Source organism: Epinephelus fuscoguttatus, linkage group LG13, assembly GCF_011397635.1.
Source record: "Epinephelus fuscoguttatus linkage group LG13, E.fuscoguttatus.final_Chr_v1".
Taxonomy (NCBI): domain Eukaryota; kingdom Metazoa; phylum Chordata; class Actinopteri; order Perciformes; family Serranidae; genus Epinephelus; species Epinephelus fuscoguttatus.
The window spans coordinates 9543873-9557690 of NC_064764.1; the positions used below are offsets into that span (position 1 = coordinate 9543873).

The 13818-nt window shown below is 40.5% G+C and overlaps 1 protein-coding gene across 1 annotated transcript in view; it reads right to left on the reverse strand.

Annotated features, from left to right (window-relative positions):
* The window catches only part of tmeff2a (transmembrane protein with EGF-like and two follistatin-like domains 2a), a 152885-nt gene that overhangs the window by 6017 nt on the left and 133050 nt on the right, over positions 1-13818 (reverse strand). Inside the window, exons 6-8 of the mRNA XM_049594828.1 lie at positions 7472-7620; positions 3207-3254; positions 2831-2960 (exon numbers count right to left, since the gene is read on the reverse strand). Coding sequence (XP_049450785.1) covers positions 2831-2960; positions 3207-3254; positions 7472-7620 — 327 coding nt within the window. The remainder of the gene's footprint in view (positions 1-2830; positions 2961-3206; positions 3255-7471; positions 7621-13818) is intronic.

Consider the following 13818-nt stretch of genomic DNA (forward strand, 5'->3'; position numbering starts at 1 on the left):
GGGGGAATATCACAGACAAGTTCTGGCTAAACTTTTAGTTTAGCCAGCAGGTTTGTTTCCAACCTTTCTCAACAATTGAGGTCAATACCCCGTTGGACAAGGTGCATATCTGAGCTCAGTTTGGTGAATGCAAAGTTATCTTAACTAAAACGATGGCCAAGCCGACACAAACATCACCCTAGCTGTAATTAAAACATTATCATCTTTTCAGGGGATGGTTTAAGGTTAGGTCTAGAGTTAAGACTAGGTTTAGGCCACTATGCTTGCATGAGCAACACGTGTGTGTCACAGAACCTCTTGCTTTCCATTTTGGCGCCCATGTGAAAAGGTTAGAGCAGCCACACAGCCCATGGAGCAGCATGGGTCAGCAGAACCTCACCTCGAGATTCAGCATGTCGCCAAATTTTTAGACAAAGAACATGATCTGTTGATCATATTAACTTCATATCAGCAACATTACACCTGTCACTATAGTTTTAGTATCATTTGTAGAATGTCTCACAGACATGAAAAATATATACAAATATTTATTTTTAATTTAAACACTTTGATTATTCATTTCAAATTAAAAGTCTTCTAGCATTTCTGTGGACAGAATCCCTTCACGTGTTAAGCTTTTCTGTGTTTTTTTTTTTGAGTAAAAGAAGGCATGTAGTGGTCATGTCAAACTAATGCATTAAAAAATATTTTTTTGCCACACTGACACATTATCACTGTATAAAGTTGCTATGGCTAATGTTTGCAAGTAGTTGCCTATTTACACATCTAGCAGAGATCATGTTTCTGGCCACCTGGCGAATGTAAATATAATATTTACTCACTTTTAGCTCTGGTTTTGGTCTCCACCAACTCCTGAAGGAATGATCTGGCTCTTTAGCTGCTACATGCTCCACTATGTTCACCAGCTAGCTGCTAACTTTGTCTGTCTGCTGTTTGGTGCTGAGTAGGTATTGTACAGTGGGGTTATCAGAGCTTTTTAACTGAGAGCCACGCTGATCAGAGCAGTGAGGGTGAATGTAAATAGTAAAGTTGTGGGCAGTAAAACCCAAACTGAAAGAGCAAAAAATAACCAGCATAACATCAATTACGGCTTTAAGGTTGTGTTAAGGGTTTGGTCCTCACTGAGGACAGACACTAAAAACTGTACTAGCACATGATTTCAGATCAGTTTTTTTTGAGAGGGGACATTGCAAATTAATTAGTACACATGGTATAAAATTGCCAGAATCAATGGCATGTAGGCGCTATTGTTAGCAGTACTGATGTCAATCACTTGTAAGTGACACTGTTTTTATCGTTACTTTTTTTTGCTGCTGTAAACAATACTAATATATTTCCTAGCTTCTGGGGACTCACTGATGCCACATTCGACGTGTCAGTCATAAATGATGGTGACAACAGCCCGGTGGTGTATTTACAGCCCAGTATTAGCACTGGCAGACAGATGACGGTGCAACAAAGTGTGGGCTCTCATGATGAAATCATCACCACATCGAAATGAGACTTGTGAAACAACATCATAATGTGGGAAGGAAACACCAACATCTCCATTTAGCAGTGAGAAATCCAACATTGGAAGCAGTGCAGCATATTTGGCTGGTCAACAGCCAGATCAAAAACACCCCCCCACCCACCACCCCCGGCACACTGGCTTTGTTTCATACAGGATAAACAAGCCTGATGAAAATAAATGGGCTCCAGCAATTGCTTTCAGTCGCTACATTTCAAACTGACTAGCCATCACACATGACACACTAGAGCCGGTAAGACAGAGCTGGTCTGAGTCCTCTGGCTTTCTGTAGGATTTATTTATAGCCTTAGTACACTCAGAGTTACAATTTAAAAACACTGTCGCCAATAATAGCTCTGATGAATATCGTTTAATTGATTGCTACGTAAGAATCCATGCACTGTAGCCCATAATTAGCTACCACAAATATAGCCTTATTGATTACTCTCTATTAAAAACCCATTCAGCTCATTATGAATTAATAATAAATTGTGCCAGCTTAATGCATTATGCTAAAATGACACCATATTTAGAAAATAGTGTTTGGTTACCTAACTTTTCAGAAGGAATTTTCTATACTTGTTCTAAGATGTTGTGGCATTCAATCTTAAAGGGGTAGTTCCGTTTTTATTTAAAGTGGGGTTGTATGAGGTACTAATCCGTAGACAGTGTACTACCTACAGTGGACTGCATCATAGATAATTCCTGATTTCAGCTTCATGAGTCATTCCTTGTCCATTGTGGAGCTTTCAAAGCGAACAACAGGAATAAACAGCAACAGGGCCTCTGACAAAAGTTAAGCTCAAAACGGCAGCACTGCAGCACCCGTGGCCAGTTAGGACATTCCAAAAGAAACCAGTACAATCAAACTGATGCTCCCTCATGTCACATACAGTTAGGACCAATCTAAACTGTATCCTAAATATGTAACTTAGTTACTTGTATTCTATTTCTCCCCATCCCTGACACTGACTATGGACAAGTAAATCATACAACCCCGAAATATCCAAGCTATCCCTTTAAACTGTGTCAGAACATAGGTGTCCTCATGTCCTGGTGGTTAAGATGCAAACCATATACCTTGAATGTTACGTCCTCAGTTGATTGTGGGGTTGTTGCATGTCATTTCCCTCTCATTCTCCCCCCATTTCTTGTCATCTCTTTACTGCCCATCTTTGAATAAAATCTGAAGATGCCCACGTACTTAGGTAGGGGCATCATCTGCAGTGTCAGTATAATTTTCTGTTCCCTATCCTAAACTGTTTTTGTCCTCATAAATGTGGTAATATTGTATGTGTGTGTGTGTGTGTGTGTGTGTACCTGCAGGAGGGCTGGGCCAGGATACTGGGGAACTGACACTCTCCATGGACACAGTAGTTTTTGTAGTGATCTGGACAGGGGATGTACAGGCCGCGGGCCAGCTCATTCCTTGGATCCTCTTTTTCCTCTACTGTGCAAACACAAACACAGACACAGTCATTGGGCACATTTTTGTACCGTACAAGGAAGACACAGATTCCAATAAGAGAGAAAGACATTATCATAAAGGGTGAATTTTAAAAAAGGACAGAAATGGATAAAGTGCTAGAAAAGCCTGAGGGTGACAGACAAAGAGAAAAGTACAGAACAGAGTCAGGACTAACATAGCTTTGAGTGGCAGCACATGTTATATGGCCAACATTACAAATGCACTCACCGGTGAGATCGGTCCGTGCGAAGTGTCCATCTCCGCCTTTGATGTCACCTGGAAAAGCCAAAAAACACATTCAAACAGATCTCAGGTCACTACGACCTCTCCTACAGCTCAGACCGTTTCCATTATGGGTTACACGTTCAATCTGATGCCAGTTCAGGTCGAGAGAACTGAATGTGTATTATCATCTCTACAAAGGGTTCATTTGGTGTGTGCACCTGTCGAGTTAATGCGTATTAATGTGAACTATTCTCTTCAGAAGTGAGAAGCCATCTCCCCTAAAGTATTATACCGAACAAAGGCTAGAATGGAGCAGAGCTGGGTAGAAAAGATCAGAGGGAATATTGCACTTTTGGCTCACCTTATTGACGCTGCATTGAATTCCTCTTTTCACAATGGCTAGACAAAGTCTCCTTCCAATCATGATTATTTTATTGCAATTGATTTTTTTCAGTGGCCCGTGAATTCATTCCTTCAAACAGAGTCTGTGAAAGTATTTTCCAGGTTTATGATGCAATTATTTTTGATTTTTCTTATTTATTTTTCTTATTTATTGGCTCTTGGAACCACAGAGGAAAAATAAAAGTCAAGAAACAAAGCAGCGTTTCCATAAAATCAGAACCTAGAGTCCTGAATGTATGACATCCACTCAAAGAAAAATCAAATATAAGACTAAATTAATTCTAAGACTGTTCAAAAGGAAACTCTACAAGTCTCTACAAGACTACAGCTAAAAAATGCCTCCTTCTTTTTCCTTTCCTCCTCTAATTTTTTCAAGCTTCCACACATTGATGACAACTTGAGGTCCTAATGATACAGCACTTCATTTTATGAGCATCTGGTGCTGCAATTACATAAACGAAAAAAAAAAAGCTAGGCTTATCAGGGCCTTTTTATTCTTCTGGATTACTATGAGCTACAGGAGAAAGCAGGACTACTTACAGAAAAAGAAATAAAATGACATATAAAACTGTTTACAAAAAACGAGTGAATCAAGAACCATATCCAGTTGAGAATCAGTTTCAAATTGTCACATCCACGGGAATCCAATTCCTTTTATCAGTGCTGGCACATTTTTCTGACAAGTTGTGCAATGCAAAACAACGCCGTCAAACTCATGCGTCTACGCTGCTGGAAACTTGCAACAAGGAGTGGTCATGTTAGAGAGAAGGAAACTATCTTAAGTGTGGCTTCATTTCAGAGAAAGGATGACAACAGTGCTGCAGTAATGTCTGTAAAATGATTATTTCAGATTAAGGGTGGAAACACCAGCAATATGCTGAAACATCTTTCTGCACAGCATGGGCTTAAATTCCACTAATGCCATGTAATGTACATAATGTATATGACACTCTACACACGATTGCCACTGCCTCCCAACTGAGCAGTATGATCATTACTGAGGGTAAATATCCTGTTATAATAACATTAGCAAGCTCAGCAGATTGTTTCTTCAACTAAGAAAACCTAATTGAAAACGAATGCTGTACAAATATTCTGTCATGATGACAGACAGACAGACAGTTGCTATATTGTAGGCTACTGTATGCTTTAGACCATAGAGTGTATAATAAAGATGAATGGTATGACAGCTCCTAACAAGTTAAAAAAAAATAAAAAAAAATCACTGGCTGCTATAGGTCACAAACCCCACCCCCTCCATGTTAGTGAATGGGACATGGGCCAAACCAAAACATTAAAGTTCAAAGACTTTGGCATTTAGGTAGTTATTATCATGCTGATGTGTTCAAGTGTTCATTTTTCTGTTAAGTTTGGTTTTAATTAGGTAGGCCTATAGCTTGTTTGCAATCACGTGACTTTTATGACGCGCAAATTTCAAGTGGAGGACAGGAAATAAAATGCTATATGCGACTGGAGATGGAGGACACTGTGCATGTGAAGAATCTAGATGAACCTGTACGCAGCAGGTATCGTGACAAAATCAAGGAACATATTGGATACATATCGGATTTGTCCACTGTTGAGGCGATAGACATCACCAACTTCCTCGTCCTTCAGACCTCCTACTACACGGCTAGCCAGATGAAAGCATACAAGAGTCTGGAGGCTTTCAACTACTTCGTACGTGGCTGGGTCAATGATCTCGGTACCAAAGAAGCATTAAATAAATGTGGACTTGTTTTTGCCCGGGTGAGTAACATTAAATGTGTTATGTGTGTGTTATAAGGCTGCTGTTATTCCGAATCCAACATGTAATCAGGCAGCTAACGTTTCTTGGCTAGCTAACTAGCTAACTACCATTAACATTAATGCCCTGATGAGTTTGCATGCCTGATGTAACGTTATGCCCTCGGTGTCGTCAAATTTATGTTGCTAGCTAGCTAGTTGTTAACTGTAGCTACAATTTTGTAGGTCAACCATTCCCAGAGATCTGGAGAAACACCATTAAAAACGTGGGTCGTAGCTAAAGAAGATGGAGAGGTTGTTACAGCACACTGTAACTGTATGGCTGGATAAGTCATAAAATAAATACCCCAACCGAAGGCATATTTTACACAACACTTTAGCTCTGACAAAATAATGATTGCTATAACTGTCATGTTGTATCAAATACTAGCTTATCCAATCAACCTGTGTGTCTCTATGTCCCCACAGGACTTAAGACTAAGGTTTTTTATCCACACCTGGCGGACACCTTCGTCAGTTTTCTAAAATCATCCCCTTTGTGGTTCACCACTTTGGGGATGCGATAGATCAAACAAGTGTTTCCTTGTTTGATCAGTTGGAACAAACAGAGACATCGGCATGGTCCTTGGCTTCACAGATTCCCAAGCAGTTTCCTGACCAGCCCTCCACTTCCTGCCCTCTACTTAAAAAGCGTGTGACTTTGTGATGTAATCTGCAAACAAGCTATTTGGTGTTATAAAAAGGAGGTGTTTGACGTCATGTCTGACAGCTGTGTGTGTCAATTAGTGTGCGCACGACAAATGGCGCTACTCATGATTGGTCTGAGTGCAGGAGTTCGATATCGCTACTGTGCAGAGTCTGGGTCCAAATGGCGTTACCAGCGCAAGAAGGCAGCCGCCATATGTGGGATATTTTGGCTTTATTTTTGTACAGTTTGAGGAAGTGGAGAAGTGTTGTCCGCCTTTATTTACAGTCATTGGGTTGCCTTTATTGATTATAAATCAATAAGGGAATCAATCAAGAATCAGACCAATAAGCACAATCAACAACGGCATTGGTATCAATAAAATCTCATCAGTTCCTATCCCTAGTGACACATGGGGAAATTGTACAAACAATCTAAATATCAAGGTGCCACTAGCATGAGGTTTACTTTTCCACAGGTCTAAATCCCTCAGTTTCTTGACATTTATTTCTCTCTCTACTTTCCCTGATTGAAACAGAGCTTGTGGGGCCGTGATCAAATCGATCAGGGTGGTCCGACCCAAAGTGTGTAACGTGGGGGAATACAGATTTCTATTTGTGTTCAAGAGCTGGTTAGCCCTGATTGCTTTACTCCCCATTACTTCTCAAAGCCTACATCTTGCTTCTCACATCTCGATCAATTGTCCTGTTGGTCCCGGGTGGATGGAGAGCCAATCAAATGCTTGCAAATGTGCCCCTACACAATAAAAGCCACTAACAATTGAGATGTGAACACCTCCCTGGATTACTGTGTGCCTCTTTTTGCACTTGATGGCAATTTTAGCCAGATATTGTAGTTGCTTAAAGCAAAATGAGTCAAAACAAGGAGAAATTAAGATGTTGATAGATCATACCTCAAATAAAATAAAAAAACATAAAATATTCAAAAGAATAATTCTTATGTGCCTTTGTCTTCTCCCACATGGATTAGCAATATGACTCAGTTTAGGGATTTAACCACAGAGATTAATAAAATAACTTTATCCCTGGAACCGTGGCAAACAAATACTGCACCCAAATAAAAGATACTACACTAAAAATGGGGGGATTACCATTCTGTAAAATTATCAATATACATAGCAGAGAAGGCTATGTGGGATTTGAGGATTATCTTTGCGCACTATTCCAAAATATGATTGAGTGAAAATATCTGTAATACTGAAATGTGGTTGAAGCTGCAGCTGGAGGGAGATACAGAATCACGCTGTCTGCATTTAGCCCTGCATGCTGCCTCATTTGCCTCCATGGCCTCACTTCAACCTGAAGTGAACACCTGCCCAGGCAGTCAGATTGACGGCTTCCGCTGTGTGTGAGGAGGTGTCGTCATGTCTTTTGGAGTGAATGTATGTGCACCTGTGTGTGTTTGTGGCTCTGACCTTGGCAGTGGCCCAGGTACTTGACCTCGATGCGTTCCTGCTTCTGACAGGAAGCCTCCTTCACCTGGCAGGGGTTGTCATAGGAGCGACCATCTGAGGCACACACCGGGTTGAAGCTGATGTGGGAACAGTCAATGTTGCAAACACACCTGCAGAGCAAGGAATCGTATTAGAGTCATACACGCCCTGGCATTTTATTTAATATCTATGTCGACATCTAAAACAAACAAGATCTGAGGTATTAATGAAAATGAAAGCATCTTTATTCTGAGAGACTTGTGTTTGTGTGTTGGACTGCGAGGGACACAGACTGAAATTCACTCAGGGATTAAAAATGAGACAGGAAAAAAAAACCAGTACAGCTTGCACTCTGTCAGGACGTTGGACCATGCATAGTAATCCTGTTCAAACTGGGTTTTGGCACATTCAATCTGACACAATGGCAAATGGATTTAACTTTGCAAAAAGAGACAGGCTGCACAGAGGCCTTGATTGACAAATGATGTATTCTTATAATGGCAGGAAGCAATTAATAATGAAAGAATTGTAGATAACAGAGCTGTACATTTCTGTGTTGCAGAGAAAATTGTAGCACACATACACAAAGAGAAAAACCATTCTAAAGCTTTCAGATATGTAATTTATTTTAGATAACATTGAAAACAGCCTAAATGGAAAATAATAATGTATAAGCTAATACTATCATAGTGCATACTGAGACTGCTTGGTAAAAAAAAAAAAAAGTCACTGAAGATTGCGGAACAGCTTGCTTCTGGTATAACAACATGTCTTTTTAATGTCCTTCAACAAAACCTACTCAGCTGAGAAATTCTAAAAATGATCTCGATGGAGATGAGGATGACTGCAGAGCATTGGCTCCGAGGCCAAGACATGTTTGGTGTATTATTGTCACAGCTGAGCTTTAATAGTGGCCTACATTGCCTTGAAATGGAAATTCTCTTTTATATCCACAAGCAAGTCAGCCCAGTTGCCAGAAGAAAATGGTGGCATTGTATGTTGCTGCAAATTATGAAGACGTTACATTTGACATGTTTCATAAGTACCATATCAATGTTTCTAAAGTGACATGATATATGAGCTAACTATATCATCAGGAGGTGGAGGGAATGGTGGATGGTGTGTCACTTAGGCTACTGTAAGTGAGACAGATGCCAAGCTGCACGAAACTGCAGACTTCTGTTCTAGACTGGTTGCGGGATTAGCAAATAACAGCTGTTTTGCCATCAAATTTTCAGGGCTCCAAATGTGGGTTTTGAAGCTAACTCTTGGAGTGATTTTATCGAGTTTTTAGGCTCCAAACGGGGGTGTTTTGTAGCCACCTGTTGGGGTGTTTTTTAGTGGTCTGTCTGTTTCCATCTGCTTTTATCTGCTTTTAAGGCTCCAAAAATGTTTTTTTTTGTAGCAACATGTTGGTGTGTTTCCATTGGCTATTTGGGCTCTAAATATAGGTGTTTTGTAGTGACCTGTCAGTGTGTTTCCATTGACTTTTTGGGCTCTAGACATGTGTGTTGTAGTGACCTGTTGATGTGTTTCCATTGGCATTTAGGCCCCAAAAAGGGCTGTTTTTTATAGCGACCCGTCATTGTAAATCCATCGGTTTTTTAGGCTCTAAACATGGGTGTTCTGTAGCAACCTGTCAGTGTGTTATCTGCTTTTTAGGCTTCACACATGGGTATTTGGTAGTGACCCGTGTTTCCATCAGCTCTTAAGGCACCAATCATGGGTGATTTGTTAAGAACACACTGGCGGGGATAGTGAAATGAAAAGTGTTTTTTTTCTCTGTCTTGCTGAAACATCACTACTTTTTCAGCTGGGACTGTGCCCCCAGGACCAGGTATTTGAAGCCAAAACACAATCTTTTCCTTACCATTACTGAGTCGTTTTTGTGCCCAGACCTACCCATGCATTAACCACTGCATTGTTGAAATGTTAGTTTCAACATCTCCACTACATAGTAACCTGAAAATGTAAAATCCTTCTGGTTTGCAGAAATGTACACTTCAAAAATTTACTCTGGTGATTTGGTTGCACAAGTCATAATCACAGATAACCTAATCTTTCAAAAAAAAAAAAAAATGTATTTTCTGCTTACAACTGATGATTACTTTAAGTGCAAGTTGTCTAGCTAGCTGCAAGTTGTTCTAGTTCAGAAGAGCTTTTCTATATAACTGAAGAAAAGTTAAATTGTGTGTAAGTATGTTACTTTTGTCTTTGGCAAATAGCTGTTTGCACCCATATGCTTTTTCCTTCTCTGCAATATATTGAATCAGTTATTTCCTCCCATGAAGCTGATGTTTCTGGTGTGTTTTTGTGACAGACTGTAATGCATTCATTTCTCAGTGACTTGGGCGCTTACTTGATGCTTTTAGCTTTCGCAAATTAACCGGGCAATTTGCTGTCGCACCACAATTTTCGGTGAAATTTAAGTGCGAGGCATTCTGTGTTTGTGTGCATGAGTCTGCGTGGGTTCCTCTGCATGTGCGACATCTGCACAAATTATAGGGTGCGTAAGTCAGCACATACACCTGCGTGCATGTGCGTGTACGTTTGTGTGTGTGGGGGTGCTTTGGCACATGTGTGATGTGACCCTTAAGTGTGTGGCGGGCCTGATCAGCAGAAATTACACCCAGATTGCCTTCCCTAGACAGTTGCTGCTGAGTAGCGCTGAACGTTAGATTCTGTAATTATAAATCTGTCATTATTCTCCCGGTCTTTTCATTTTCCCCTGGTGCCAAGCTCTCAGTAAAGCACAGGCATTCAGCTGTCTTACAGCTGCATTTGCATACGCGCCCACGTGGGCACCCACCAACACATAACCGTGTGCCCACACACACACACACGCAGACACCTTCTCAATCAGCCACAGTGATTCGTACTGCTGACATTGATGTTGATTGAAACGCCGTGCAGCAAAGCGTGGCAGTGCTCAGCTACTGTTGTAATGATGGATCAGCAAAGTAAGAGTGATGTGAAGAAAGGCTTCGTTATGCCTCAGAGAAGACACCGTTGCATCCAAAATCCCTCATGACACCGAAGGTGAGCCAATGTAGCTCTGAATGACCTGCTGCTGCAGAGGGTTACACAATGAGACTGCAACAGCCTGATTTAAAGGGTCAATTCACCCAAATTGCAAAAAACCCCAAACAAACTCCTGCCTTACCCTTACAATCTCTTGCCATGCAGAGAGTTTGGGTTTTATTTGCAGAGGTTTTGAGACATCTGCCTCAAGACCTTGCTGTCAACAGTTTTCTATGGAAACGGAGAAATAGTCCCGAAAATAACTCTTGACAGCATGTTCTGTGTATTATCCAGAGAAGTGAGGACACTTTATGTTTTTTAGTGGAATATTCTACTGCAAATACATTTCCATTCGCTTCCAATTAGAGGTGTAAAAATGTCAATCAGAGATATGGCTACACTGATACACAACTACAGATCCAACACAAGCTCTTCACGCTACTTGGCAAAAATTGATACAACTGTCAGAAAAAAAAAAAAAAAATTTCAATGCTCTCTCAATCTGTGCTCCTCTGCCTCTGGTGTGTATGTGTCTGTCACCTCTCTCAGGAGCTGGCTATGTATTCACAAATGCTGAGATTTTTCCTGAACCCCCCCACCCAAATAAATAGAAAATTTAAAAAAATCCTAAACTAACAGAACAGACTCTGCCACATACAGCACTGTATGCAAAACACACAGAGGTATCATAAAATGAAACAGTGGCAATATACATCTTGCAACACATTCAAGAAGCAATGTGCATGCTGAAAGCAGCTAATGCCACTTTAAAAGTACACTGGCCCCAGACTTGTTTTGGTTGATGTCAGATTTTATTTACATGGACGTGCACCCAAATAGCATTGTTAAAAATGCTAAATTTAGGATACTGTCCTGGATAGAGGTAAACAATACCCATTTGGCAGTATTTAAGCAAAAGGAGCCAAGTTTCCAGTGTATCACTCCCCATGTTTACTGTTGTTGGTGGCAGCAGACATCATTTTCTGGGGCATTTCTTTTTCAGATATGAAAATTAAGAAAATAATGGTTTTAATTACAGATAGTTAAAACTACATAGAGTTTTTGAGAAAGTAAAAAATATAAAATCTTGTCCAATCGAGGCCAAATAGTACTCTACTGAATTGGCTTGGGATTCAGCGTATTATATTGTTACAAATAACAAGACCTATGTCCTCATTTCATTTTAGCGCTGTGATTCTGCACTGCAAGGGTAAGAAAAACATTTGAGGTAGTTGGATTTCTTTATTCCAATCACAATCATCTTGGGTAGTGGTAAGCTCAGGATGCAGCGACAGTGCCCTTCTTAGCAACACGCACATAGCAAAAGGGGAAAGGAATTCCATCTGAAATAGGTGGCCAAGGACAGACTTATACAAACAGACTACATCCTGTGAGTCAGACTACAAATGTACCTACTAGGGTTTGATGATACACTGTGCAACGGGAGAAATGTGTCCACCAGTAGAGATTTGACAATACCATTATTACTGCGGGAGCTTTTCGGAGCGGGCTATGTAGCAAATCAGGGCTGGATTCTCATGTGATTATCTTATGGTCTTATGATTCTCACAAATCCAGCTGCATGGCAAGGAATTGTGATTTGGAGGGAAGGAGAAAATGAAGTTGTAAATACACGAACATGCAACACTTGATATTTTCGTTCTCAGGAACCTTAAAGCTTAAAAATTTTGAAAGAATTTTAGTTCTATGATTATGTCTTTAACTAAAGTGTTGTCCAAATGAGGCAGTTGTTTTTGGTTTCTATGAATATTCCAAATAAAACAAGAAAATGAATGTGATGAAGTATAGTACGATTATTTTAAACCATTTCTTAATTGAATTCACAGCACAATTCCTATATTGTGATATATATTTTACCATGATATAAAATTACCCATACTATTATAGAGGATTTTGGCCATATCACACACCCCTATTATTACCTGCTATTATTTTTTATTGGCTCATAGACACTGTATCTACACTTGTGTTAAATCCTCTAACACAGATATAAACACCCCTGCTTCCATTGTAACAAGGTGGATGCATAGACCTCACAGTTAAAGCCCAAATTATCAGCAGAGCTAAATACCATGAGAGGCAAGTGAGGGTTTTTTTCTGTATTTTGAGTTAACCTTTAAAGATTATAAAACACACACTCTAATTTTGCAATAGTCACCCTCAAGACAAGATTAGCCTGACAATTAAAGTGTCTGCGTTATCGTAAAAGTATCTAAATGAGAATAGTTTTAGCATGAAAGGAGGCAGCAGGAAGAATTGTGAGGAACTAAGATTCTAAGCAAAAATCCTAAGAGCTTTTGAGCTAATAGGAAATTTCCACACATAGGGAGTATAGGCTTAACACTGCATACATGCACATGTATACATGCACATTACCCCCCCACAACCTCCCATTGTAGAAGAGCTTTCAGAGTCTCGGCCATCCCGAGAGGCCGCTGTTGGTCGGTGGCTGATGTCTAGGCTTCATACATTTTTAATGAGGCCTCTCACTTTCTCCACAATAGGCACTATACCACTAGACTGCAGTGCGTCAACACATCCTAATGCTACTTGCACACACACCTGAACACCCGTAGACAGGCGTGCACAAACAGTCCTACACATGCACCTAACAGCAAATGCTTTGTGACGAACCTTATTTTTTCCCCCATTTTCTCTCACACACACCAAACCATTTCTTCACACATTCTGCGGAGAGGCACAAAGGGCTTGAGAGGCGTGTGAATGTGTGTACTGTACATATCAGAATGTGTGACGTGTGCGTGAGGATACTTTCTTAGCAGGATGTGTCGTATTGATTAGTTCCCTACGATTATTTCCCTCCCATCAAAGCCCCCACCCGCCCCCAGACTGTCTGCTGGCTCCCAACTGAAAAGGCCACTTTGCACACATGTAAACACTCACGCACACACGCACTCTGTAACATACACACACAGCAGCTGAGGCCAACAGATCCACTGACTGCCTCATGTTGTGTACAAATCCTAAGAAGCAAACCTTAGCAAACCAACTGAACATAGCACTGATTTTCATAATCCTTAGCCTCAAATTTCACTGTAATCCTTTGAAGAAATGAGTGAGAGAAGCAAACAGGCGGACAGGGAGGAGAGAGCAGAGAGAGAACAAATCAGCAATGTTGAGATAAAAAGAAAAAGGGAGGGAGACGGTACTGTATGTACATACAATATGTATACAAATGATTAGAGGCAGAGAAGGCCTTAAGAATACACACCTCACACACACACACACACACACACACACACACACACACACACACACACAGAAAT